Below are 26,186 nucleotides of genomic sequence, written 5' to 3'. Positions count from 1 at the left end.
GTTGGCGGACTTGTGACTGTTATGCATTGAAAGTTGCATTAGGAGCAAGCGTGGGAGTTCAGGAGCTCTGGTGGCTTGCAAGGCAGAAGCCAGGTTCAGCAGGTGCAACCTCTGAACTCTGAGCTCTGCGGACAGATAGGTAGATTTGGTTAGCCAGGCAGCCCTGGCTGTTTTCCTGATGTGCTGAAACGCCACCAGTGCACGTCAGCGTGGCTGTGGTGTATTCATACTGGTCTGACCTACAAGCTGGCTCACATACATGTCTACTCGCAGGTGAAATGCCGGGATGTACTTTAGCAAACTGCTCAGCCCTTTGCAGTGTCAGGGTGGGTTTTGAGGGTATTTTGCTATGGTTTTTTTAGTCATTCTACAGAGCTAGTATGTTTTTCTTCCTGAACCGGTGGATCATGGAACTGGTTTCAGTGATTTTTCAGCACTGTAACTTTCTGTCAGCTATACTTTAAACCAATTTTGTACCAATTGAATGGTGCTTTTGTGCCTTGCGGTTGTGAGGTGCGGTTCTTTTAATTATTTTGTCTTTAAGATGATCTTGAATCATTTTCTGCCACATGCTCAGCTGACGTGTTACTATCTGCTTTCTCAAAGAGGCAATTTATTGTTTTGTTCATTAATCTAGTTTCTGTCTGTTGTGCAAAATTGATAGCTTTCATGTACAACTTTTTACCTTAGGCAGAAAAAAATTCTTTAAAGCTGGAATGCATTCTCACATACATCATCAGGAAAGGAAACGTCTAGAGTATGTGTGGTCTTTGGTGTTTACATGGCACAAAACCAGAATATTTTCTTACTAAGGGAAGTCGATTGGTGCTAACTGTGCAAGTCCGTGGTCCTCAAGTGTTCTGGCTCAAGCAGCAGGAAGAAAGGCAGAATCACCCTGAAAGACATAGGGGCCTTCAGCATCACCTTGAGCTTTAGCACTTCCAAGGTTGGGGTCTCTATAGCCGAAGCCACCACAGACTGCAGTTGGGTGAAAGGAGGTGGCACTGCTGATTTTTGTATCAGTGATGCTTCATGCCAGTCTAAACTGCTCATGGCTCTATAGTGTTACTTTCTGGCCTTAGAGTATTTTCACACATTACAGAAACAAGTTCCAGGCTCTGGGCTTGATGCGGAGGACTGACTTCAGCAGCCGGTGGTCCTGGACGTGGACCTTTCTGAGGATCTGAACATCTAGGAATCCACTTAGAAAAGTGTATGTGCAAAATTCAAAGTGAAGGAAGATGAGAAAATTAACAGGCAGGTGTGCCTGGGTCATGAGGGCTTGTGATCCATTTGTGCAAATGTTTCTCTTAGCAGCAAAGAAAACTGTTAAGAAGGTCAATATTTTGGTTGTCCTGGAATGGTTTGGGAGGGAACTCTTCTAAGCCCAGACTGTTTCCTAATTCATAGAGAGTATGAAAACACAGGGAAAATTCAAGTTTCCCTCCTTTGTATTGCTCTAATAGTGGCACTTGTGAAAGGTCTGGTATTTTATTGCATTTCCAATAGTTCCAACCATGAAAGTTTGGTCTATGCAGTTTTGTCCAGCTCTCGACGATGAAGGCTGAAACTCCAGTTGATCTCTTTGCTAAATGGGTTCAGGCTAATTTGCAGTTGAACGCTTTCTGGTTTGCAGATTGGAAAAATCAAGCAAACTTTCATTTTCAGTGGTAGTGCAGAGTATCTTTCTCTTTGGATTTTGGCTGGCCTAGTTCCTTCATTTCCCTTCCGATGTAGGTCATTGCTCTCGCCTCTATCAATAAAGCCTGTGCTCCCCTTCTAGCTGCAGCAGCAGCTCCGACTACACAGTCAAGGGGCTATCCAGAGGGAAGGCAGGATTAGTCCTGCTCATAGGACTGGTCATCTCAGTGTGGTGCAGAGCAAGGCAGTTGCTGCTCCCTCGTTACGTTACCGTCACTGGCTGTTGTCTTGAGCAGGGTGAGAAGCTGTTGGCAGCAAAGGGATGTTCAGCTCTGGGTGATGCTGGCCCCAACAGCACACCCACAGTAACAAATGTGAGAATTTGGCCTTGTGCAAGTTCATCTGAGATATATCTGTAGATACATTGAAAGATAGAGATATAAACCATATTGATACAGAATTAAAACAGACCCAGGGCTAGAAAAATCCTTTGGTCCAGCTTAGGATCTGTTTGGGTCTTAAAGAGGGAGCTGGTCTCCATCCCATTTCCTAGCAAGAAGAGCCTAAAAGTGTGGGTTGAAGACTGGAGTTTTCAAGTTAAAGCTGGAGCCGCAGGGTGGACCGAGCCCTTCGGGCAGAGTTTGCTGCCGTGGCTCCTGCTCGAGTGGAGGGAGGCAGGTCACACTCTGCCTGCCTGCCTGGGGGGAGCTCAGCTGAATTCTGATCTGTTTTGTGGAGGTGTGCAATAAATAATTAACTTCCAAACGATAGTTTTATCATCTGCGCAGCTGGATCAGAGCAGGTCTGGGAGCGTTAAGGGCCAACCACTGAGCAGCAAACTTTGTGTTAAAAATCCTAGGTCACACGTTTGGAAAAGGTATGATAGTGGGTCGGTTTGAAAGGACCATGTTCCTTTTCTAGTAGGGGGAGGCTGTTAGTTTTATTAACTTGAGAAATTGATTTCCACACACACCCTGCATCTTGCTCTCTCTCTCTTTTACCTCCCTCCCCTGCTATGTCCAGCTCTCATGAACTCGGAGCTGAACTGGAATTGCTTGCATTGTCACATGTCTTATTTAATTGTGCAAATTGCTTTCTATTCCAAGGACAAGTTAATGTAGAAATGGAAAGGATTAGAACTGTTGGGATAAGCGATCACTCTTTCTTTTAATTTTTGGTTTTAGCATAACAATAGCTACTATTTCAAAAGCAGTCCCTGGCTCTGCCCTGTCACCCTTTCATGCAAAGTACTTGCACAGGGCTTGAGTTTCCCCTGCCCTCTCCCTTGGGATAGATCCAAAGTCCATTAATCAACAGGAATCACCCATAAATCACCTCAATGGGCTCTGGACGGAGGCTTCTTCCACAAGCAAAAATAAATGGCATGGGTGGGAAGGTGTCATCAGAAAGGAATATCCCTGTCACAGAATTGGGTCTCCTTTTTAAGTCCCACACAATAAAGAAGAAGCCAAGCCAAAAAAAACCCAAAAAAACCTACACCTCCAGATCTGTCTAAAGGCAGTGCAAACACCATAGAACTGTCTTAGTAAAGCAAGCAATGACATGGGCATTATTGCAGCAGCCTTTTAGCCACCTCTTAAATGAATATTAACTGTTGAATCAGTGCATAGGCTTGCCTAATACTTGAATTATTGGTCTGTAGTTTGTGTGGTTTTACAAGTGTTTGTCTACTCATTGGGGTTTGGTTTTTCCGCAAATTAAAGAAAATGTTTTGTTGCTTAAACCCATCCAGTTACTGCCATGTGTAGGTAGATGTTTTTCAGGTCATTTGCAGAGACTGAGAGCTTACCAAGCAAACCATTTTTTTTCCCCGATTTCTGTTAATATATTAACACAGTAGAGGGAAAAAAAAAAAAGCAAAACCAGTTGGAAAAACATCACACCCTTCTTTGTTGTTGTGTGTGGTGGTACGAAGCTGTTGCTGTAAAACTGCAGGTTTCTTGTGTAATGTGAGAAATTTTCACTTCTGCTTGATTAAACAACAGTATGCTGCACTGTGCAGTAAGAGCATCTCTTCTCTGTTGGGGCTGTTGTAACAGAGCGAGATGATCAACAGCATCAGGCATATGGAGTAGTGGTAGTGCCTGTTTGCAACTCCCATTAACACTGGTGGGAGTTTTATGGATGGGTTGAGAGCAGTGCACTGCCATTCAGTGATTAATTTTTTACAGGTGAGTGTGCACCGTCTCTGAGTGTAGTTATATGCAAGAAAGATGGGTGAAGATAACAGTTCACTACTATCAAAGTCCAGGAGTGGCTTTACATGCAATGCATCCCACTCGTTTGTGCTTGGTTTTACAGTAACTAGGCTGGCAAACATACTATACGTGACTTGTCCAAATGGCAGGCTGGAAGTGTTGAAGCAATTTCATACCTGGGAAAAAAAATAAAAGTTGTTTTTTGAAGGGATGATGTGGCTGGCTTGCTTTTTGTGCCAGACGGGGGAGGTACACCAATACTGTACCGACACTTGACAGCGTTAGGTTAATGATCAGACTCAATGATCCTAAGAGTCTTTTCCAACATGAATGATGCTGTGATTGTGACACCAGATCACTGCAACAGAAAGAAGGGTGGTTTTTCCTCTGTGCTGGGCATGCCTGGCTGTGTTGGCTCTGGTTCTTCTGCATGGTGGGTCAGGTTGGGGCTCTTGGAACCAGACGTGGCATTTCATATGGACCTCTCTGGTTTTTGGGTGGGGTGGTTTTGGGGGTTATTTTTGAGAATGTGACAACACTAGCTGCAGCATTTCAGTTCAAGCTTAGTGAATATCAATTAATTTCTTTTAAACACCTCCCATATAACAGGTGTCTCTTCAAAGAATCCTTTGCATTTCCATCTTCTTTTGACATCTAACCTCCCTCTGCCTGGCTGGCTGGAGGAGGAGATACCTGAGGCCTGTGGTCCCATCTGGGGCTTTGTGGAGCGGCGGTGGCAGATGGTGCAGAGCCCTGCCTTTGCACGACAGCCTTGCTCAAGCCCTGTTGAGCATCTCCCCATCTCCCCATCCTTAACATGTTTTCCCTTGAGCACCTGTTTCTTTTGGAAGTTAAGTAACTTAAAAGGGAACTTGAACTGACTGGCTGAGGGTGCAGAGGCGGGGGGAACTGGCTGAAGGGCTGAGGTTAGCACTTTCTCCTCAGTCCGGTCGTCTTCTCACCTTTAAGTTATTTGTATGCATAGTTGGCTTCCTGCGCTGATTGGCACTGAAGTCGGGATAATGTCACGGTTGCCCATGAAGCCGTGCCAGCATGAGAGCGCAACCTTGCCAACACAAGGGCATTGATTAGTGCAGAGGAACTAGGGCAATCCAATTATAACCACAAATGCCATTGGCTTTCTGGAATTCTTACTCAAATAACTGCAGACTCTCTGCTGTATTAAGGTAGTCTGGACTATATTGAGAAAGGGGAATTTGTAGGACTTGGGTAGTGTAGAGTAGACAGCAATTAATTCTTAAATATTCTATTGCCTATTTACACGTAGGGCAAAAGGATAGTATTTTTCAGATAGGTAGAAGCTGGCTGACCCCCTTTGCCTGCCTTGATATTAGAGAATGTATTTATTTTTTTTAAATCATTACAAAATATCCTAAAAGGAAACTGCACAGAAAAAAAAAACCTAAGAAGTTTCCTATCATTTCAATCTTGTTCGAGCATTGAATATTCCTTTGTTCCCTAATATTATGCTTCCTCTAACCTACTCAGTGGGTCAGATAAGGAAATGTGATTTTTTTTTCACCACCATGACGAAATTAAGCTAAAGCTACAAAGAGCATGAGGGTTGTAGCCTGGAGTCTTAGATGAGTAGTTCAGATCTGGCTTTATATTAAATGCAGAAGCGAACAGTCTCTCATGGATGAATCACATTCAATTAGCTACTTCCTATGATGAACTGATTAAAAATTAAGTGGCATCAAGTAAGACTGATTTTGCTCTTACATTTAAATAATGCTATAATTACATAGTAATCAGATGGTAAATCTTAATTGTACATGTTCCATATGTTTTATTTGCCTGTTCTGCCTCTTCACTTTGTCGTCTTTGTATCAGCATGGAGTATATTTTCAGGCTGCTTTTATGTTTGGCCTAATTGAATATCAAAAACAGTATATGTGAGACTTCCTGAATTCTATTCTTTAGCTGGTGGCAGCTGTGCTATTAGATGACCTTTACCATTCCCGTAGCACAGAATAATAAAGGGGGGGGACGGACGTGAAGCCCAGCCGTGTTATTGTTAGAGACAGAAATAAATCATATAATTGCTTCGCTATGAAGGCCAAATCCTGCCGTCCTTCATGCCTGAGTTAGAAATACAGGATTTGGACCTTTGTTTCCTGTGGTTTCCTGGCCACCTTGGACGTGCCCAGAATCCTCACGCTGCTGCTGCAGTGGCTAATTACCATCGCCGGGCTCACGTCGCGTTACGCTGACCCGCAGCCCAGGCTCCATCCCTCCTCCGCGGGCAAGGGGACAGCTCTGCTGCCCGAAAGCCTTTACGTGAATGTCTGCCTTCAAGTGCCGTTGGCTTCTGTAAGGTTACTTACAGAACTTACAGAAAGAAGGTTACTTAAGAAAAGCCTTGGGTGCTGGATTACGTGGTGGGCTCCCACAGGGTGCTTCTGGTTTGGTTAGCCGTTTGGAACAAGCCTGCTAACTCTTCATTGAAGTAAATAGGTATTTTGACATAACGTGCGTGTGGCATTAACTTCATACACTCCATAATGTGCTTTATGGTTTTGTCTGCTTTTTCATCATAGATCATGAACACAGTCACAAAAAGAACAAGCGGAAACACTGGAGAAGACAGTGGGCAGAAAGCAGCATATTATCCGACGTGGAGATATTGAAACACAGCCTGGAAGTGAACTCACTTTCTGCAGATAGTAACAAGACTGGGAGCATCAGTGAAAAGAAGAGCCACAAGCGAACAAAGCGGTTTCTCTCCTACCCTCGGTTTGTGGAGGTGATGGTGGTGGCTGACAGCAGGATGGTCGCCTACCATGGAGCTAATCTGCAGCACTATGTCTTAACGTTAATGTCAATAGTGAGTATTCAACTACAGGGAGTAGATACACCCCCGGATCATTTTCTAGAGGTCGCAGCACCCTTTCTGCTGTGTTCGTGTGTAATACTGTCAGTTTGCCTTGGCCAGGCGCAGAGGTAATGCTGGGATTAGAGTAAGGCTTGGCTGGGCAGCACTGGTTGGACTCATCTGCCTTCCTAGACCCATCATGTTTCCTAACCCTTCCCGCACCTCTCCCTTCCAGCTTTCCGAACCCCAGGCAGCGTGGGAAGTATCACTGGCCCTTAAGTCCTGTTCACGCTGTACTCTTTATTTAAGCCCGTGTGAAATAGCAGCTGAATTAAAAATGTTCTCTTGGGGACTGGGTCTTCCAAGAGACTGGTGCTAGTAGGTTATGCAGTTGCCTGACTTCCCTTGCTGTTGCAAGGAGGAGGAGCCAGTGGTCACCTTGATCCTTAGCATAGTGCTTGGAGTTGGCTTTCCAGGCTGAGGACAAGGATTTTAGCAGCTGCTGGCACTAAGATGCAGTAGTGCAGTCCCCAAGGCAGCTCTGTAGATGCAGAGCGACTGGAAGTGAGTATCCAGCATAGCTGTGTCACTGGGGGAATTTTCATCCTATTTGAGGGTAGAAGTGCGGTTGAATATGTGGTCTAAAACCATCCATGTCAAAATGAGGCACTTGAGAGAATAAGTTGCTTTTGAGAGTCTTGGCTGGTCATTGTACCTCAGAGCAGAATGATCCTGTAATTTGGTGAAATGTGTGCTAAAGCAAAAAGGAAACGTTGGGTTTCTGTGATACCAGCAGGTTTGTTTCATTCTAAAATTGCTCTTATGGCAGGTGTCTCCAAGTAGCATTGGAGCACTGAGTGGTACAGAAGAGCAGCTCGAAAGAAAAACAGTTGCAAAATGGAAAACATTCATGTGTTGTCTTAATTATTTGTTTCTTTGAACGTTAGCAATAATTCTGAATATTTCTTTTTGAAACAGGTGGCGTCTATCTACAAAGACCCAAGCATTGGAAATTTAATTAATATTGTTATTGTGAAATTGGTCGTGATACATAATGAACAGGTAATGGAAGTGATTTTCTTCACCTTCTGTTTGACCGTAGCATTTGTAGTGAGCATTGCGGCAAATAATTAAAATACCTGCTTTCTCTGTGTTGCTTATTAGGATGGTCCTGCAATATCTTACAATGCCCAGACAACATTAAAAAACTTTTGCCAGTGGCAGCAATCCCAGAACCACCCTGAAGGAAGTCACCTCCAGCATGACACAGCTGTGCTTGTTACCAGGTATGGTGAATATTCTCATGAAAACTGTGACGAGTTACGAGTTAGAGGCTGTGAACATATAATATATCCAGCTATGGGAAGTGTTCGGGTTTTGATGTGGGTGTAATAACATTTGCAATTGTGGGAGCAATGTAACTGTGAGCAGGATTGGGATAATGTGTCCACCGTGGCAGTAGATGACTTTGAGAGGTTCAGGACTATTCAAGGTCTGCCCGTGGATTCAGCATAAGATGAAAAACTGCGGTAGGGAGTTGGTTCGGACTCTGACAGGACAATGTGGCAAACCAGCATGAGAAAAGTCCATTGGAGGACCAAGAATTGCTTTTGGATGTTGTTATTGTGCTTGTACCTTAACCCACTGCTGCATTGAAAATTAATGTGTCAGGTCTGTTCTGCTTTCAGACAGGATATTTGTAGAGCGCACGACAAATGTGATACTCTGGGTAAGGAAAAGCTTTTCTTTGTCTTTTAACAACTTTTTTTGTAGTGACAATGTTAGTTGCCTGTGCTGAACCGTGGGCAACATTTCTTTTTCCATTGTAAACCTCTTTGTTCTCTCCTAGGTCTGGCAGAGCTGGGCACAGTCTGTGACCCATACAGGAGCTGTTCAATTAGTGAAGATAACGGACTGAGCACTGCTTTCACAATAGCACATGAACTTGGCCATGTGTACGTTTTATCTAAATACATTTACATTTAAATAGCCCAAGATTTATGCTAGCTAGAGCTTGCCAGCCGGGCTAGGACTTGGTACCTGCTGAGCCTAATTATTTGAGAGGAGATAAATATGCTTAGGTAGAAAATGCACCACCGAGGACGATTAGGCTGTGGTGTGACTCTGGGAGGTGGTGGGGTCCTCCAGAGCCTATCTGAGAGTAGCAAAACCAGCAGACTCATATTTTGGGGAGGATGAGGGACATGGTACCCCAAGCAGCACCTAGGCAAGTGGAGAGAGCTAACAAAATGTCCCTTATTGCTGCGTCTTTTCACATGTACATGCAGATGTCAGCAGAATCTGCCCCAGCAGCCATGATGTCCTGGCCAAGCCATGGGGACTAGCCAGGATTTTGCCAGAGCTAGGAGGTGCTGAGTGCCTTGAGGAGGACCAGGGTGAGGGGCACAGGCACGTCTCACCTGGCTTTTGGGACTGAAGTCTCTGAGAGCAGGTCCTCAGCCTGCCACAGCTTGTCCCACTGCCACGTGTGGGGCTCCTGAAGGCAGCGCAGCCGCTGCCTGTGATGGGAGGGCTTTGCCCAGGGGGTCTGGCAGGTGATCGGGATGTATAAGTGAGCCTGACCCGTCTCCTGGGCTATTACACAAGGGAAAATCTCATGCTGCTGGACATTCCCAGAAAAGATGCTGTCATTCAAGATGCACCTCCTCCAGTGGAAATGTAACTGGTTTTGACTTTTCTTTAAGCGTGGTAGTGAGAAAAACCTTAGGTCACATAGTCCTTTACCCTCCAGTTACAGCTCTTAGGCAGCTGGTTCAGTCCCCAACCACCTCACGCCTGGTCTGCGGTGGAGGTCTGTCAGTGTGGGATGGATGAGTACTTGGGAACAGATCTCTCATTGTTTTAAACTCCCTTTTTCTTCACGGAGAGCTGGCTGAGACGGTCTATTTTTAACCGCAGTAGTATTTGTTTAAATGAGATTTCCTGACAGAAGGTCCCCCAAGGCTTGGTGTTCCTCACACCCAACCTGTGGCTAATTCCTTCGCGAATGCTGCCCCGGAGCTGCCGGAGGGGTTAGCGGTGCTGCCGGGCAGGAATGCCTCTTTGCTCTTTTACAGGGAGCAGAGAGAAAAGGTGGCTCATTGGAGGCAATCTTAATGGGATATAAACTCCCCAGCCTTCGAACGCAGGATCACACCGGGTCATTTCCCCTTCTCCACTTCAAACAGCAAAGCGCTTTAAGCCGCTCCATCTCTGTTAGCGTATTTGCCACATTCTTCACTATGTCATGTGCTGCAAGCTTCGTGTGGGTTTCGGCTGATATTGATGCCTGATGGCGTTTTGTAAACCTGCCACGTAAAGTATAGGAGCCAAGTCTATCCCCAGTGCAACCCTATTTAGGCCAACAGCATGAGGGATCAGCGCAGCCCAAGGTATTCCACTGCATTAGAAAACATTTTGCAGCCCGGACAGGGTGCTGCCTGTGTGCACGAGGGGCTTCAGGCAGCGGTGGTCGGGGGGCTCAAGTTGTTTGTCTCTTGAGAAGCTTATTCCCCCAGATCAGCTCGTGGCAATTTGGCTCGGTCCCACAGTACTTGCCATTTTTATGAAGGTGGAGCCAAACTCCAGCCTGCCTGCGGGATCGCAACCATCAGCTGAAAAGGAAACTGCAGCTGAAATTGCATCTTGCTGCAGCCTCCCTCAAGGGCTTGTCTGGCTAAACGTGTGCACAGTGTGGAGAGCTTAGCGGGGTGCTGCGTGGCTTTTTGCAGACAAGTGTTAGGAACCCCACTGGGGCAATGCTTGTTGACACTTACAAATTTGTGCATAGTAACGTTTTTATTCTGTAATATCTGCCAATAGCATATCTGGGAAAAAATCCTGGGTTTGCTTACATTTTGTTCACACTGTTCCTCTTGCTATGCTAAACACTTGACATTTGCCACTGAAGTGACTCTGCTTTTCGCTGCTGTTTTTCTCTTAGATTTAACATGCCACATGATGACAATCATAAGTGCAAAGAAGACGGAGGTAAAAATCAACAGCATGTCATGGCGCCAACCCTGAACTTCTACACCAATCCCTGGATGTGGTCAAAATGCAGTAGGAAATACATCACTGAATTTTTGGAGTAAGGCCTTGCACATGCACGTGTTGGGCTGTGTTTACATGTGCATGCATCCCGTGGGGTTCACAAGTTCATCTGAAGTCCTAGTGTGCAGCGTTTGGAGGAAATCAGAGGGATTTGTGTGTGCACGCATCCTTTACATAGAGCAGGAATGCACCCCTGGCATCCAGTCCCTGCCAGTTCAGCCTCGTGATAAACTGGCAAGGACCGGCCTCTCTATGGGGAAGAATAAGTCTTCCCCCATGGATATTGCTTTTAAGGAATGCACGTTCTCCTTGAACCTGAAGAGTGAGTTTTCCAAGCCCTGTGGCCCAGATAGAGCCGTGGTTTAGGAGGCAGATTGAATCTGCCTTTCTGCTCCACAGGTAAAGATAAAGCCCTGGCACTCGTCCATGGTGGGAACACAGTTCCAGGAGCCCGCGGGTCAGTCTGATGCACAGTGGTCACCCATTTTGCTGCGATGCCTTCCCATATGTTGTGATGGGAAACAGAACGAGAGCCGCAGTGGCAAATCCAGCAGCTTGATCCTTTGGGCAGTTCTGCTGATCGATGAGGTTTTTTCCCAGTATGTACCAGTGCTTGCTCAGGGACTAAATGCAGGTCGGGCACACTCAGAAAAGCTTTTACCAGGGGAGCTGACTGCACTGTGGTGGGTGGTCGTTGGCACAGCACTGGGGGGGGGGGGTAGCGGATGGGTAACGCACCCTCCTGTGCTTGAGTCTGCAGTAGCTGTTGTAGTGCTTGTTAAATCTGGTAGATGTGGTGTGCACCTGCCCTAAGGCTAATTCAGGTAAACACCAATGGGTTCGAGTCTCATCGCCTCCTGTTTAACACCATTTTTTTCAATTTGTGTTGTAGCACGGGTTACGGGGAGTGTTTGCTTGATGAACCTTCATCAAGAACTTACACGTTGCCTCAGCAGCTCCCGGGGCTGATTTATGATGTCAACAAACAATGTGAGTTAATTTTTGGACCCGGATCTCAGGTGTGCCCCTATATGGTAAGTGACATTCCACACCTTGTTTTTCCTGGTATTGCCAGAGCAAAATAAGGCCTTTTGGGGTTGGATGAATGGGAGACTCACAAGCCATCAAATTACTGTCAGGCTTGTGAGCTAATGATAAATCCTGGGGGGTTAATTTCATAAAGGATCATCTATCTGGTAAGGCATGTGGCACATATTTACTTAATATTTTGATCTTTCCAATAACTTAAGCAGATGCAGTGTCGGCGACTTTGGTGCATTAACATCGATGGTGCGCACAAGGGATGTCGTACCCAACACACACCTTGGGCTGACGGGACAGAATGTGAGCCGGGAAAGGTCTGTAATACCCGGGGGTTCATGTCTTGTAGCTACGTTTCCTAGGGCCCAGGCTAAGCACGTCAGCCAAAATCCTCCTGTGCCAATGGCCGCTTGTACGGGGCACAGCTGCTGACTGCAAGGGTGGAAGCCCAAAGCAGCTTGGTGTGTTTTAAGCCTGGTGTGCATGGGTCAACTCTACCCCAGCTAATGTGATTAAAATCAACTCCTTGGCGTGTTGTTTAAAGCAGGTATTCCTTCTGGAGCACTTATATTTTTAAATCAATGCCCTGGAGTGAACTCTTGAACAAAACTTTAGCAAAGCTTCCCTAGGATTTTATTAGAAATTTCCTATATGATGTGAGCAATTAGTAATTTTGTGTAAAATAAACTTGCCAACTGGCTTCTCATCTTGACAACTTCAGAGTAAAATATAGAACTGCATGACGGTTTCTGTATGGAACGTTTTTGGCAGTAATTCATAGGAACTTTCAATTTCAAGGTGCAGTGTTGGTTTTCAGCTAGTGCTGTGGTTTCTAGAGTAAGTATTTAGGTTTTAGTTATACAGATCTGGAAAAAAATAGTTGAGAGGATTTTTCTTTTTTTATTGAGATACTGAAGCTATTGAAGAAAAATACTAACTAATTTTCATCATTTATGTCTGAACAAAAGTATTCTCCATCTGGCTCTAGTAAAAATTTTTGCTTTTCTGGCTATTAATGGTCAACAGTTAAAGTTGTCTTTAGAAAGAGTCAACATTTTAATTCATAGTTTTCCAAATGTATTTTAATAAAAATATCGGGATACTATTTCAGATACAGGTTTCCATACAGGCTGTGGATCCCCTTGGCAATTACTCTTTTGTTGCATGTGTCTGAAAAGCCAATTGTTCAATGACACTTGACTGATTTCCTTGAAGACAATGGGCATAATGTATCAATTTGCCTTCCTTTCATAAGGAAAAGTGCAGTCAACACGTTTGTTTTTGTTGTTGAGAATGTGCATTGGAGATGTGGATAGAAATCCTATTCCGGTGCTACTCCTTGGAGCCAGTGGTGCACCAGTATTTAATGTTTTAGTGTAAAATCCTCCCTGTTTTGTGCCTCAGGATAAAGCATTGGCATCTTCGGAGTCCCTGTGACTTGAGACCTTGTGTCTTCAGCTTCTCTTTTAGAGAGCTTTAGGGGTCTGCTCATGGCTGGAAGCTCAGAAATGAGTGTTTTCCTGAAATTCCAAAAATAGGGGCTGCAATTTTGTTCCGCAAACCTGCAGCTACCCTTGGGTATGACCAGAGTGATGTGCAAACAACTGTGATGGAGCAGATTGGCACCTCTTCAGAGTTACCCCATGTCATGCAGGAGGCAGTGTCCAGCTGTGTGGCTCTTAATAAAGACCCTGTAAGCAAAAACATTTCAGTCCACAAATTTAGACAATTTGACAAGTTTAGACAAATTAGACAAGTGTGACCTGAACCTCTCAGCTGAGAGCAGATGGGCTCTTAAGAAAAGCTAATGCAGTCCACTCGTGTTCAGGCATTTGAATATATTCTCACAAAAAGGCTTTATGGAGTAATTCTTGGATCTGTGTGTTGGTCTAATTCAAGCTTAAGATTCAGATCATCATAAGCCCTCTCCTCAGTGTTTACTTGGGCTTGTAAAGCACTGAGGTGTGAGTCTGGAGTGCTTTTTGTTGGAATAAATCACTATTTTGGTACTCTGCTGTGGCCAGGAGCCCCATCAAACTGCTGCTTGCTGAATAATGCCTTGCCTCAAGTCTGCACGTTTAAAGCCCGTGATATATGGTTTGGCAGATGGAGAAAATACTATGCCATTTTTTATGGAGATACCTTTGGAAATGAGGGAGCCTGAATAGCTAAAAAAAAATATATAGCTAAACCTACTGGGATGTAGATTTAACCAGGCTCTAAATTTATTCTTAAATCAAGGACACTGAAACAACACGGGTGTGTTAGCTTATGCATATTTTGCATGTGAGAACACTGAATTTAATATTGCTAAATCAAGTAATAAGTCCAGCCCAGAATTTGGCCTTTGCTGGGTGAGCACCAGTCGTGGTGGTTTACAGTGTTTCACAGCACCAGTGCATTGTTGGGTGGAAATAAATCACTGAAAGAAAATAAAGAGGGTTGTAAACTTGGGCCTCTCTCTCTTGTGGTTTTCAAGGTTGTTTAAAGAATGGTAAAAGAAGAGTAGAGGAATAGTAATCATTTCTGTCTCCTGCCGTATGGCAGCAGGTAGCGTATATGTTATGCATGCATGAAGCTTCACAGCACTTGTCTGCCCCCTGCTAATCTATTCAGCCAAAGTCAGCCCAAGGATGGGAGCTGGATTTGGTGAATTATCTGGGACTCCAGTGGCAAGACAAAGGAAAGGAAAGTCTGTTGTCTTGTCTCCCGTCCCTGCCATTGCTCTCCTGCTCAACTGTGTGTCTAAGTTACTTTGAATTTGCTCGACAAAAACTCTTTTACTCATTTTCTGATCTGTAAACTCATAGCAAAGAGAACCCTGGCAGGCTTTTTAGTTTTTCTGTTGTAACTCCACATAGAAATTATTTTTAAAATACAAAAGGCACAGCCAGACTATTCACAGTGTGGTTCCAAGAAACACTATTGCGTTTCCATAAGATAATCTTGCTGTTTATGTAAAACAGCTGCTCTTTTTTTTTTTTTTTTTCTCCCCACCATTTGATATACCATCAACTCCAAACCCCCATTTTTTAATAACATCAAGGGATGTAGGTGATTTCCTGGTTAATTCTCAACCATTGGGTGGCAGACATATAGATCATGTCATGGTCTGTTCGCTGTGTACATTCACTAGTTAGCTATTCGGTCATCTTCTCTGGGTCAGTGGTGCCAAGCATGACTGTGGTTATATATTTAGCTGTGAGCATCAACACGGCTGCGAGAAGTTCTCCACTGGGACAGCAGTGTTGGATTGGTGTCATGTATTTTTTGTACGTTGATGATGGCTGTCAGACCTCTTTGTCCCTGTACAGGACTGGCGTGGGGTCCCCATCCTGCAGTTTTTCAACCCTTTGAATGCCAGGAGGAGTTATGCATTGTAAGGGTTTATCCTACAGCAAACAAACAGGCGTTTCAGCTTATTTTATTTCTGTCCTGTACTGTAGCAGATATTTTTCAGCCAGTTTCTATCCGGGGAGTCAAATCTTCAGATGAAAGCAAATCCAGGGCACATTGCAGCCTAGAGACTGTGCTCATCTCTGAGCAAGCGCCACGTTTAGGGCCCAAGCTACAAGCTGGTGCCCATAGGCACGTGCACCTGAGATCTGCTCTCTTCCTTAACAAAGCAATGCGACAAGCCTGCCTTCGTGGACAAAAAGTGTTACACATGCTGCAGAGCCAGTGTCCTATGGGCTGCGTGCAGAACCCCACGGCAGCTTGATTTTGCTCTCTCCCTATATCACTTTCCCTAAGGTGGTTCATAAGGATGTCTAAAAAAGCAGGATGAGCTCACGGTGTGTCTTGAGACAACCTTGTTCTGCTATTAGTGAAAGATCTGGAAAAACGCAGTACATCAGTAAATCCAACCCCTTTCCCATAAAGATCATCAGGTGTTTCCCTGCCTGAACAGCACCTGGTGCAGAGAAATATGGCAAGGGAATATTTTAATGATGTACTACGCGTTTTCTTCGTTAAGTCTGTAACCTCTTCTAATCTGTGAGCAATCAGCAATGTTTGGGCTTCCTATAATTGCAGAGATTTAGGCATATGCCAGCAGCTGAGCACATCTGTGTTCAAATCTGCTTTAGGGAGCACTGTTCAGTGGGAGGGATGCCCTGCTCTCATGGGTCCTGGGGACACTGCCATCCACTCTGGTGGGGCCAGACACTCCCCTAGACCTCACGTGTCCAGGGCTTTGGGTAGTCAAACTAGCAAACATACTCCAAAGGGGCACAATTTATACCATAAAAATGGGGGGCGGGGGCTTGCTAAGATAAATTTAAGCCACTTTTCCAAACAAAAGGAAACAAGAGTTATAACTGGAAAACAAAAGTGTAGGCCAGGCCTTGGCAAGTCCTGTGTTATGGCTGAGTGAGGAAAAAAAAAAAATTCCAACCAACTTTGGGTTGAGGAATTCATTTTTCTATTTTATTTGCTATTTGAATTTGGAAGTTAACTTTCCCACTTTGTACAGCTGTAGGGAGGTTTGAGTTTTCCCTTGTGTTTTTCCCCATTGCCTGTCTCCTCCCCTGCCACAGCTCTCCAGGAAATCAGATAAGCAGCTTTGTCAAAACCCGATGCTGTTTGGCACCAAGAAACAGGGAATATTCAGCAGAAAGCTGTTGTCCTAAGTCTTCTTCCCATAAATTGCTCTTGTGGACTCAGCACCTTGCCTTTACTTCTCCATTTAAGGGTGCAGAGAAAGAAAAATACGGGGGTGACAGACAAAAAGTAAAGAAGTTCAATTTTATTTGATTGCAAAGTCTGCTGCGTTTTGCGTGTGGTTGAGAAATAAGTACGCCTGAGTCCTGTCGTCCAGGCTGGTCGCTGTTGGTTGTCTCGTAATGCAAAAGCAACGCAAACCCATCTTTCCCACCTCTCCTTCGCACACAGCACTGCCGGTTTGGGATGTGCGTGCCCAAAGAGCGAGAGGCGCCAGTGATAGACGGAGCCTGGGGGACGTGGAGCCCTTTTGGGACCTGCTCAAGAACCTGTGGCGGTGGCATAAAGACGGCGATACGAGAGTGCAACAGGCCTGAGTAAGTGCACGGGGGGGAAGTGTGGGTGGGTGAAACGGGGGAAAGCAGCTGGGTTGCCCAGATGGGCTGAAATCCCCTTTGGCTGTCCGCAGCCCATGCGTGCCCCAGGGACTGGTGGCTTTGCCCTGGAGATGGGTGGCTTTGCCTGGCACGGATGAGGCAGCATGGGAACCGAGGAGGAGCCAGTCGCAGGTTTGGTTTGTGGGAAAAGTGCACTAAAAAGGGATCCGTTCAGCGGAGAGAGAAGGAAAAAGCTAATATCTGTGTGTATTTATCGCCTTCTGTTTTCCTGGGGAGGCACAGCTGGGGTCCATTTCCAAAGGTGGTCTTTTTGCACCAAAGTTGTGGATCAGAAAGGAGGGAGAAGGGAAGGAACCCTGTTTTTACGCCTGCTTTGGCTGCTTTTGCAGCTGTTCCTACAGGCTAGATCCTTTATACAAGTTTTCTACCATTTTACTCCTGCTTTGGCTGGTTTTGCAGCTTTTGGCTGCTTTTGCAGCTGATCCTTTCTACAGTTACATGTCAGCTGGTGCAGACTAGCCAAACCTCAGCAGAAATCTGTGCCCCATTAAAAAGTGGCACTCAAAAATATTTGCTGTCAGCCTGGAATGCGAAATGCTGCACCCTTTGAATTGGCAGGGAATTTTGTCATGGACTTCAAGGAGATAAATGTGTGGCCAGCAAAATATTAGTAATAGGTTGAGCAACTGGTATGAAAACAGCCTGTTTGCATAAATCACAAACTGTGCTGGTTTCTGTTTAACTGCTTCCTTTCAGCCCATGCAAGCAAGGAGCAGTGGGCAGGATGCTTTCTGGGCTCTCATTTGGGACTGAGACATGGAGAGAGAGGTCTGTGGAGCTGGTTGGTCTGAAGGGTCTTAAAAAGATTGAGCAGGCTCCTTCCACTTTCTCATCATTGGTGTTGGATGGCTTATTGCCAAGGGAATTGCCATTAGTGATGTGCCAGTGACAGTTTCACCACTGCTAATGAGAGAAGAGAGAGCTTGTAGCTGCGGGCACCGGTGGTGAGGTGATGGGAGAAGCTGGCTCAGGTGCTGGGACAAGCGTTGAAAGAGAAGGCTTAAAGCTAAGGGAGTAGTTCACCAGCAAGTTAATTAAAACGACACACAAGCACAAAGGAGTTCTCCTCTCCTTGTGCTGAGTCAGCACATGCCATATGGTCTTCCAGTAGCCATGGAGACACAAAAATAAAATATCTTTCCACATGCAAAAATAGCTCTGCTGCTGAACCTTTGCATGCTGTCATTGAGATGTATTCCCATCTTATGGAGGGGCATCTGTTTGGACTGATAGCCTTTTGTGATAGAAAAATCTCCTTTATCCTAAAGGTTAGCCAAGGGATTTTAAATTCCATCTTCTCTTATACCTTGTGTTTGTATCTTGGCGTTTCATAGGACTGTATCTTTGGCTGGGATTTGCAAAAGCACCTAAATACGCTCGGCACCAAGCTGCCTGTGAAATCCCCTGTGCTTAGCATTAATAGCGGGTATTTTCCAGGCCCCTTTTGAGAGCTGTGGAGCTGGCACTGGCGTCTTCTCCAATTCATCGCAGTGTCTCTGCGAGGAGTCGTCTGTCCTAGCACCATCCACAGAGCTTTATACTGACTCTGTGTGTTGTCCCTGTAATTTGACATCGTAGCATGAGCTCCCACCATCTGCGTCCCCATTAGTGGGGCTGCTGAGATGATCCAAGTGGATGAGATTTGCTGGGTACTCTCCTGCCTCTCCCGCTTTTCAAAGTACTTCAAAATACACAGTTTCTCCTCTGTTGTAGAAGGCAGCAAAACCGACCCAGGTACCTTGAGTAAGGTCTGAAATAGTTTTCAATAAGGTTTTTTGTATTCAAAGTTGGGTTAGCTTTTTAAAGCTTTTTCTGTCCCTGAGGATCTGGGGTGGGATCTTGCATACAAGTAAAATATCGTGTTAAATCTGGCATTGAAAATGACCCCCACCCCCGTCATGGTACAGAAAATAAGGCTGCAGCTCCTGCCTCTGTAATGTGCTCCGACACCCACCCAGACGAGCATCCTGCAGGGCTGTAGAAAGAGCTGTAATCCTCTGAAATGACAGCAGACTGTGTTTTGACATACGCTGAAGGAATGTATCAGCTAACCAGACCAGACCCTTCCCACCAAGATTGCCCACTTGGGAATTTGAGGCTGGTTGGTACAGACAAAGCCCACAAAGACACAGCCACGGCTGTGGTGTATCACATTTGAGGGTCTGTGGTGCAAGCCCTGGTTTTCAAGGCAAGGCATAGCTGCAGAATTATGGGGAAAAGGCATATTTTGTAAGATGTCAATACCAGGAGCCCTGTTTTCAGGATGGGGGGAGTGTTATCTCTGGATGCGACTTGGATCACATCTGCATCTTAGTCCATCACAAAAGTATCCACCTGTGCTGAAAGCTGCCTGAGCTTGACATGTAAACACATTTATGGGTAACTGTGCAGGCCACCGGCAGCACACACGGCAATTCCTAGTCCCAGGGCTCCCCCGGATGCTGCAAAGGACATCTCAGACTGATCTGTGCATGCTAGAGCTTCACAGATTTATTTTTATCTGCAGTCAGCGGATGAGCACGGGTGTATAAGCAGATATGCAGATGAACACGTCTCCCACAGTTAATTCTCCAGGGGTCTTTCACTGTGCCGGTCTGAGTGCCCCTAGGCAGAGCTGCTGCCCCTGGGGCTGAGCACGTGCAAGGCACCCCCAGAGCAGTGCTGCCTGGCGAGGTGCCCGTACCTTCTGCTGCTGGGCTGCCCAGAGCTGGGTGCTGCCTCAGGGTCTGCAAATGGAATTGTTCATTGCAGATGCTGCCTTGAGCATTGCGTATTTAAGACCTCTTGGTGTGGGAGTGGGGAGAAGACCCCACTGTCCCCCAGGCCTGTCTGCTTGTGCTGGGAGGGATGCAGCAAAGCTAGGCTGCGTGCAGGAACTTGTAAGGGGAATGATGCTGGGTTGAAAGTGGGTCCACACTGGCTGTTGATCAAATAGATGATCTGGAGAGAAGGGAAACTGAGGCAGAATAAGGAGGTTTCTATGCGTGCACTGCTTTCCCTCTCACCTCTGCGGTACGTTGTTGATGATTATCCATAAAAATGTAACGTAGTGGGAAGTATTTCATATTTCTCTCTGACACTGAAAATCGATGTTATATGAGGCTGGCTTATTTTTCAGGGTCAGCTCTTTCTGTTTACTCAGACTCTGTGAAAAGCAATACTGGTTTAAAAACACTGTAAAACTGTCAGGGTGGTTTGGGGCTGTTTTGAAATGTCAAAAGTGTGAGTGTGTTTCAGCCCCAAACACTGGCTGCGGGGAGATTTACTGCCAGAGTTACGAAGCTGACAGTCTGCAATGTGATGGCAAGTTTTAGCATCCTTCATTTTGTGGTGTGTTCAGTGTTATCTCAACCTCAGGGGTCATGTCTAAAGAAAAGAAAGCTATACAGTAGCTTAGGCTGTTTGGATTTTGTTAGACACACCCTTTAAAAAAAAAAAAAAAAAAGGGTCCAGTGTGTTGTTTCTTAACTAACTTAATATTTAAAAGTCTCATTTAAATTAAATTCATTTACATTGGAAGCAATGTGGTTACCATAAAAATGTTGTAATTGGAATTTTTTTTAAAGAAATGCCCTGTTAGAGGTTTGCGTAACATAGAGCCTTTGTCAAACTGCAGCAGTCCTGCTGTGGTATAAATGCTGTCAAAGTGAGAATGATGAATCCTGTTAACTCCCTCATGAACGATTCGGACTCACCGAGGGCTGCAGTGTGCTGCTGCCACACCTCAGAAGTTTCCCCATGTGCTGCGTAGTTCGATGGTAGCACCATCCCTTTGTAGCTGGAGGTAGATAATGTGCCTGCATGGGCACAGTCTGCAGGGTGGGCTCCAGTGGTGGTACCCTAGCAGTCACCACATCTCTGCAAGGCAGGAGGAGTCTGGGATGCATCCGCAGGGGCTGCTGTGCCGGGTTAGCTCTGGAGTGGTCCCGAGTGTAATCAGCTAAATGAATTCAAGTTGTTTGTCATACCGAGGCAGAGAATAGACTAAATCAGTAGAAACTGGCTTTAGACTTGCTCCACTAGGAACTGGTATAAAATCAGTCTGTAAACAGGAATCTGCACAGGGCATCATGCGGTTGTTTGGGCTTTTTATCACTGGTATTTGCTTAATTGCAAGCATCAGAAACCTTTGCAAGCGACACGTTTAGTTTTCAGATGGTATGTGAGCTGATGTTACCAGCTGTTGCTCCGGGCTGTGCCTAAAGACAAATCATACCCATTGGCATTTAGGATAGGACTTGAGGGGTCTGCACCATGGCAGTATGTTTCTCAGTGAGGAAAGGATGCTGGCAGGAAAAATCCCATTTGCATAGCTGGTGGTGCTCTGCATCTCACCTGCGGCTGCTGGAGGAGTCTGGGGTGTGAAGCCTGCCTGCCCTTCCCCATTTGGCAGATAATTTTTTGGCAAGTGCAAGCTGCTCTTTGCCCCTGTCTCCCCATTTATTTTACAAGACCTCTGATGCTTCAGTCACAAATAGTTTTCAAACATAAGAATGAAGAATTGTTATTTATGGCAGAAAAAGCACTGCTGGGCTTCCTAGGTGGTTGATGGGCAGAGATGCTAAAAAATTGACTCACTGTGTATAGAGACCCTCGTACGTGTGCAGGGAGTTTCTGTCTCTGTTATGTTAGGAGATGCTGGCTGCATGGAATGAGGAGAGCTTACGGTGGGCATCTCAGTGCTAAGGGCAGGGGTAGTTCCCATTTATCACCGTTAGTTCACATTTTGGAGGGTTTCCCAGTGTGCAGACCAGCTTCCTTCCCAAGGAGGCTCAAAGGGAATATGTGCTTTGCCAGCATCCCTGGGGCACCGATGGGCATCTGGTCCCAGCATGAGGCAGAGCCGATCCCAAAGAAAAGCCCTGAAAGGCAGGAGGTGTGGGCACCAGGACTTCAGCACCCAGCAAGTCCCTTTTCTGGTCTGCACTTCTTGCTAGCACAGACACTTGTTTTTGCTCAGGGGCTGGGAAAGACTTAGGTTTAGCAGTTATTTTTCAGCAGAGGCTGGAGCTGAGCAAAAATGTTGTCCTGAGCTTCAAGGGCCACAACACAGTCAGGACACAGTAGCTCTGGCTGCTTGGGATGCTCTTGCCCTCCACTGGCTCCTCTGAAGCCATCTGTTAAGGGGAGAGGCTGGGGCGAACCTCGGCCGGTGGAGGCTTTCCCATGCTGATGGCCAAGATGCATGTTAACTGCATCTCCCTTGAGTGCAGGTCTTAGCTGGTGTAATTATCCAAAAAGGAAAAATTATAACTTTGCCCAAGTTGACCCTGGCAACATTTCATCCAGATTGCAATACCTTTCCTTCTGTAACATCAGGGAAAGGAAAGCTTCTTGGGCAGTGCTGCAGCTTTTACTATGCATATTAATGGTGGTAGCTGGTAGAAGCCACCATGCCCTCCCAATTTCATCTGAAGTTTCAGGAGAGAGCAGCAGAGGCAGTGGTTGGTTGGTTTTTTTTTTTTTGGAACATTTAAAGCACAGTGCATCCTTCTTTATTTTATTATTGCAATTCATTATATATGTGGAACGCTGCACATAGATGGGCATATGGAATTTTACCTGAGTTCCTAGAAGAAATGTCCTTTGAAAGGACAGTAAATAGGATAGCTTGTATCCCAAGGGAGATTTATTCGTAGCATTACCATAGCTGAAAATAAGTCCTCACCAAAAAAGCACCTTCTGCTAGGCTCCCCCAATGCAGTCCACGTGCCACTTGTGCCCATGCTCCTTGGCTGGGACGAGGGGCTTTTTCAGTCCCCAAAGTGAGCTGTGACCTGCCAAAGGCTCTGTCTACATATAAGGACAAAAGTAGTTCTATGACTAGAGCCCTGAACCTGGGAGTCAGGAAAGTCAAAATGACAATTTCTCCTAGGCTTATCCACTTGGCCTTTATGTGGCTTAGAAGATATCACTTTCCCCAGTTTATACCGGAGTCATCCTACTATAAAATGGGGGTATTTACTGGCTGCCTTTAGTGCTTTCTGGAATACACGGAGATAAAGTTGTTTAAAAGTGTCTAGCATTACCATTTCTACCATTTTGGGCTAGAAATCCTGAAGGACTAAGTGCTGCCTGGCCTTTCAGCCTCTGCAGGGAAGCCCTTTCTCCTTTCTGCTGTGAGTTTAATTATTTGCAACCCACTAGATCAGATGCACACTCTCAGCTACCAAATCAATAGGATTGATGGAGTTGTGGATGGTCCCAAATGGGATGCTGCGGTATGAAACTAAATCTTCAGATGGGGAGGGAGATGATGTCCTTCCTTGCTGGCTTCTCTCACTATTGCTGCATTTGAGAGCAAGTATTCCCTTTTTCATCCCTTTTTAGCATCACATATATTGTCTTTTTTTTAGACACTTGCATGACCTCTCCTGCTTGTCAGCCTGGGGTATTAATTAAAAGACACGCACAAAGACAGAGCCCACAAAATGGGTCTTGCAAATCCTGACTGTGCTGAGCAGGTTGCAGAATTGCATTTGCATCTTGTTTCCAGCCTGATCTTGTTCCTGCAGGCCTAAAAATGGTGGGAAATACTGCGTGGGTCGTCGAATGAAGTTTAAATCCTGCAACACTGAACAGTGCTCAAAGCTGAAGAAGGATTTTCGGGATGAGCAGTGTGCCGACTTTGATGGAAAGCACTTCAATATCAACGGGCTGCCCACAAACGTGCGCTGGGTTCCCAAATACAGCGGCAGTAAGTGGCGGGGGGGATGCAGATCCTGCCTCCTGCATCACCACGTCGGGGTGATGGCATTCGGATAACGTGCTTCTGGTTTTCCTCCTTCCCATCCCCAGTCCTGATGAAGGATCGGTGCAAGCTGTTCTGCCGAGTGGCGGGAAATACAGCATATTACCAGCTGCGGGATCGCGTCATCGACGGGACGCCCTGTGGCCCCGACACAAATGACATCTGTGTGCAGGGCCTTTGCCGGGTAATTATTTTCCCTCCTCCTCAGTGAAGGGTGATTTGCAGTTCTGCATGGCAGGCTGGCGCTCCTGTACGTTGCTGCACCCCGTCGTTGGCATGCTCGCTTTGCTCAGGGGCTGCCAGCAGCATCTGCAGGCTCCGTGAGCCCCGGCTTGTTGTGCCAACCTCCAGATTTGCAGGAAAGTCACACGTGGAATCGCAGAATCATTCAGGTTGGAAAAGACCTTTAAGATCATGGAGTCCAACTGTTAGCTTAGCACTGCCAAGTCCACCACTAACCCATGTCCCAAAGCACCACATCTGCACATTTTTTTAAACACCCCCAGGGATGGTGACTCCACCACCTCCCTGGGCAGCCTGTGCCAGTGCTTGACCACCTTTTCAGTGAAGACATTTTTCCCAATATCCAATCTAAACCTCTCTTGGTGAAACTTGAGGCTGTTCCCTTTTGTCCTATCACTTGTTACTTGGGAGAAGAGACCAACACCCACCTCACTACACCCCCGTTTCAGGTAGTTGTGGAGAGTGATCAGGTCCCCCCTGAGCCTCCTTTTCTCTAGGCTGAACCACCCCTGTTCGCTTGGCTGGTTCTTATAAGACTTGTGCTCCAGACCCTTCACCAGCTCCGTTGCTCTTCTTTGGACACACTCAAGTGTAGGGTGTGTGTACGTCTGCCCTACGTTACCGAGGGCTGTGGGGCGCTGAGCCGGAATCCAAGTGATCCTTCCTTCTGTGGTCTGCCCTGGTTCTTCTCGGTCAGACCCCGGAGCACTTGACATTTCCATTCACAATTATTTTTCACACGTTTCTCTATGGGAACAATTGATGCAAAAAATTTTCTCTAGCGAAAGCATGGCTTGGTGCAAATGGCAGTTGTGATTCTTGCTTTGTAAAAAAGATTTTTGTTTGAAAATGGTATGGGATGGCCACACTGTAAATGAGTGGGAAAATGTGGGGAGGCAAAACAATTTGTCTCATGGCAGCCTTTTGCATACACAGCTTTTGTGTGTCTTAATTGGGAGGTTTGTAAATGCTGTTCTGGTCTGTATTTGCTCAATCTAGTTTTTCAATTTTTCTCTCAAAGCAAGCTGGATGCGATCATGTGCTGAATTCAAAAGCAAGAAGAGATAAATGTGGTGTTTGTGGTGGGGATAATTCTTCATGCAAAACTGTTGCAGGCACATTTAACACGGTGCATTATGGTAAGAATCTGTTGCTAAAAACTTTATAGTAAAAAATGTGGGTCTATAAAAGCCATTACCACACTTAATCTACAAAAACACTGATAAAAAATGCAAAATCCTTCTAGCTATAGCATATTCCATTTTATAACTATTTATGCTATCCCTAAATGAAAAGTATCAGCTTGTGTAATGTGAGGTAATTTTGCTGATTTCCCTTCCCCCCATAAAAAGCAAATGAAATGCCTGTATAATAGCCTTGACTTTCTGTTAAATCTTTTCTAGGCTATAATGTTGTGGTCCGCATCCCAGCTGGTGCAACCAATATTGATGTGCGTCAGCACAGTTACTCAGGGAAACCAGAGGATGACAACTACCTGGGTGAGTTGCAGTCCTTCTTTCAGTCCAGAAATCTGCTTTATTGTGGTGATACATCTACTGGCTGCTCTCTGCTAGGGAGAATGAAGAATTCATTTAAGGGAGACGTTTTCTTATCAGGAATTTATCTCTGATGTCTACCAAACATTCAGCCTTATCTTGTTCCTGCTTTATGTTCACGCCATCCTTAATGCAAAGTTTGGGAGGTTCACAGGTTGTAAGAAATATCTCCTTAGAGAGTGTCTCCGGGGCTGAGAGGGTCTGTCGAGCCTGGGCTGTGGGTGTTTGCTGAGGCACAAAGCTGGGAACTGAACAGTCTTCTGAGTTCTGCTGGAGTCTCCTCCTCGCAACTTAACACATCTCTGCTGTCACCGTGACTTGGCTAGGGTGTAAATATGCCATACTCTGAAAGTTGTGTGCGCGAATAAATCCAAAGAGAAATTATTTTCTAGTCCTCTGAGAATAATAATTCTGATTTCACTTAGACTGAGCCCTTCTTGTACCCGCCCGACAACGATAAGTAACTGAAAAGAAATACCTTGCACCAAAGATATTGGTTTGATTTAAACCTAACAATAGCTTGACCTTTGGCTGTTACACGTTCATAGCCAGTTTTCTCTAATCTGTGAGTATGCTGCTAGCAGCAGATGAAAATGCTCGTGGTGCTGCATTAGCCCAGGCTGCTGCATGCACATACAACGTTTAGCATGGCCACGTGTCTCTTTTCCACCATGCTGATCAGTGATTCACCCCATCAAGAGCTCTCTTTGGGCTCAGTAGCAGAGA

At 45.7% G+C, this 26,186-nt stretch overlaps 1 protein-coding gene across 7 annotated transcripts in view; it reads left to right on the top strand.

Moving 5' to 3' along the window:
* ADAMTS9 (ADAM metallopeptidase with thrombospondin type 1 motif 9) overlaps positions 1-26,186 on the top strand; it is an 86,180-nt gene that overhangs the window by 8,774 nt on the left and 51,220 nt on the right. For 6 of the 7 annotated variants that reach the window (XR_005103628.1, XM_037383189.1, XM_037383192.1 and 3 more), the window contains exons 4-16: positions 6,422-6,708; positions 7,675-7,758; positions 7,861-7,982; positions 8,385-8,425; positions 8,546-8,651; positions 10,640-10,786; positions 11,642-11,783; positions 12,000-12,107; positions 16,684-16,829; positions 23,426-23,607; positions 23,709-23,845; positions 24,926-25,043; positions 25,308-25,403. Coding sequence is in view for 6 of the 7 variants with exons in the window: in XM_037383189.1 (XP_037239086.1) it covers positions 6,422-6,708; positions 7,675-7,758; positions 7,861-7,982; positions 8,385-8,425; positions 8,546-8,651; positions 10,640-10,786; positions 11,642-11,783; positions 12,000-12,107; positions 16,684-16,829; positions 23,426-23,607; positions 23,709-23,845; positions 24,926-25,043; positions 25,308-25,403 (1,716 nt within the window). In the remaining variant the exon portion in view is untranslated. The remainder of the gene's footprint in view (positions 1-6,421; positions 6,709-7,674; positions 7,759-7,860; positions 7,983-8,384; positions 8,426-8,545; positions 8,652-10,639; positions 10,787-11,641; positions 11,784-11,999; positions 12,108-16,683; positions 16,830-23,425; positions 23,608-23,708; positions 23,846-24,925; positions 25,044-25,307; positions 25,404-26,186) is intronic. The other variant, XM_037383190.1, reaches the window with a different exon arrangement.

This window comes from Falco rusticolus, chromosome 4 (assembly GCF_015220075.1).
Source record: "Falco rusticolus isolate bFalRus1 chromosome 4, bFalRus1.pri, whole genome shotgun sequence".
Classification (NCBI taxonomy): Eukaryota; Metazoa; Chordata; class Aves; order Falconiformes; family Falconidae; genus Falco; species Falco rusticolus.
Note: the sequence above shows the minus strand (reverse complement) of the source record. Positions and strands in the feature narration are given on the sequence as shown.